Here is a 1,535-nt window from a genome sequence, read left to right as displayed (position 1 = left end):
AGAACTCGGTGGGGTGTGCTGGGGGTGTGGAGGGGAGGGAATGGGAAGTATCACGAAGGTCGGAACCTCGGCTGGAAGGTGTGTGTGGAGTGGGGTAGGGGGAGGCCCGGTGAGCGGAGAGAGAAGAGAGGGCGTCTGCGAGGAAAGGGGCGTAGGCCTGGAGGTGGGGCTGGGAACCCGGGGGCGGGACCTAAGAGAAGAGGGCTCAGGGCAAGTTTGGGGTTTGGGGAGAAGGAATGAGGGTGCCTGTGGACAGAGGGACCTAGAGACGGGATACAAGAGAAGGAAGTGTCCCCGAGGCGCCAAAAAGTGGCGGCGCTGAGGGGTGGAGGAGGGGAAGGAAGGAGAGAGAACCCTGATTTCCAGGCAGTAGAAGTCGGGCCCACGAGCTCTGGGGTCCCATATTTCCGTAGAGGATCAGGCCAAGGGAAGGGCCAGGGTTTCTCTCTTAGCGTGGAGAGGCTGATCGCTGTAATCTGATCTCCGATAAGAAGCAGACGGCTGGGGAAGGGGGCCAAAGAGGGTGAAGAAGGAGGGGTCGTCTCCCGCCCCCTCCCCACAGTCAGGCCTGGTGCTGACTCACATCTGAGCGGACGGAGACAGTCAGCGCTGACTCATGGGCAGGGGGAGGGTAGGGGCCAGGGGCGCGTGGGGGAAGGGGCGCAAGCTCGCAGTCTGACGCCCTCCGTCCCCATCTGGCTTGGAGGCCAGGGCAAGGTACTTCCTGTGGCGCTGCGGGTTGGTTAGGGTGGAAGATGAAGGCTGGAATGGCGGAGAGGTCAAGTCTTTTAAAGGCTCCTCACTCGGTCGCCCTTCCCTCCCCCATAACTGCTTCCAGGCAAACCCTCAGAGGCGCCGGGCTCAGAGCTTCAGCACCGCGAACAGCGCCAACAGCGCTAGGGCCCCGAACTTAGAGGGACAGTGTGGGGAGCACTGCCTTAGAGCCATTCCACCCTTTCCCACGCGAAGCGGAAGTGTGCTAGGGTTCCCATCTCTTCTGAGTCCCAGGCCAGCATAAGATACTTTTGGAGATATGGGAAGGAAAGTCCCTTTTCCCTCTGAATTTGGACATAAACTACCCCGCAGTAATTCTATCAGAGTAGAAGTTTATGATTCTCCACCATCACCATCCCCATGCACCTGAAGGGCTTCTTCTCCCCATTACTTAGTTAAACAAACTGAGGCTTTTAGGGAAAGAATCCAAACTTGCAGATCTTTGAAATCCAAAGCCAGAGTCCCCTCTTAAGAAGAGGAGGCCTCTTCCCTCCTCTCCTCCCAGCTTAAAGCCTTCCTTAGAATGAAAGACTGGATCCCATCTGCTTCCCCCTTCCCTAGCCTGTTCATCCATCTGACCACTGTATGCATAGCGGTATCTGAGCCTCTCTGCTCACCTGTTCTCTACAGGCTGTCTGTTTGACCGCAGACTCTGCTCTCATCTTGAAGTCTGTATTCAGGGTGAGTGAAACCGAACATAAGACTTACAAGTCGGTTGGGGGGTGGGGGGAGGGTACACAGTGAGACAGTAGTGTGTGTGT

At 57.2% G+C, this 1,535-nt stretch overlaps 1 protein-coding gene across 1 annotated transcript in view; it reads left to right on the top strand.

Annotated features, from left to right (window-relative positions):
- The window catches only part of PTPRN (protein tyrosine phosphatase, receptor type, N), a 20,914-nt gene that overhangs the window by 1,620 nt on the left and 17,759 nt on the right, over positions 1 to 1,535 (top strand). Inside the window, exons 2-3 of the mRNA XM_010861298.1 lie at positions 839 to 974; positions 1,405 to 1,455. Coding sequence (XP_010859600.1) covers positions 839 to 974; positions 1,405 to 1,455 — 187 coding nt within the window. The remainder of the gene's footprint in view (positions 1 to 838; positions 975 to 1,404; positions 1,456 to 1,535) is intronic.

This window comes from Bison bison, unplaced genomic scaffold (assembly GCF_000754665.1).
Source record: "Bison bison bison isolate TAMUID 2011002044 unplaced genomic scaffold, Bison_UMD1.0 scf7180017864471, whole genome shotgun sequence".
Lineage (NCBI taxonomy): Eukaryota > Metazoa > Chordata > Mammalia > Artiodactyla > Bovidae > Bison > Bison bison.
Note: the sequence above shows the minus strand (reverse complement) of the source record. Positions and strands in the feature narration are given on the sequence as shown.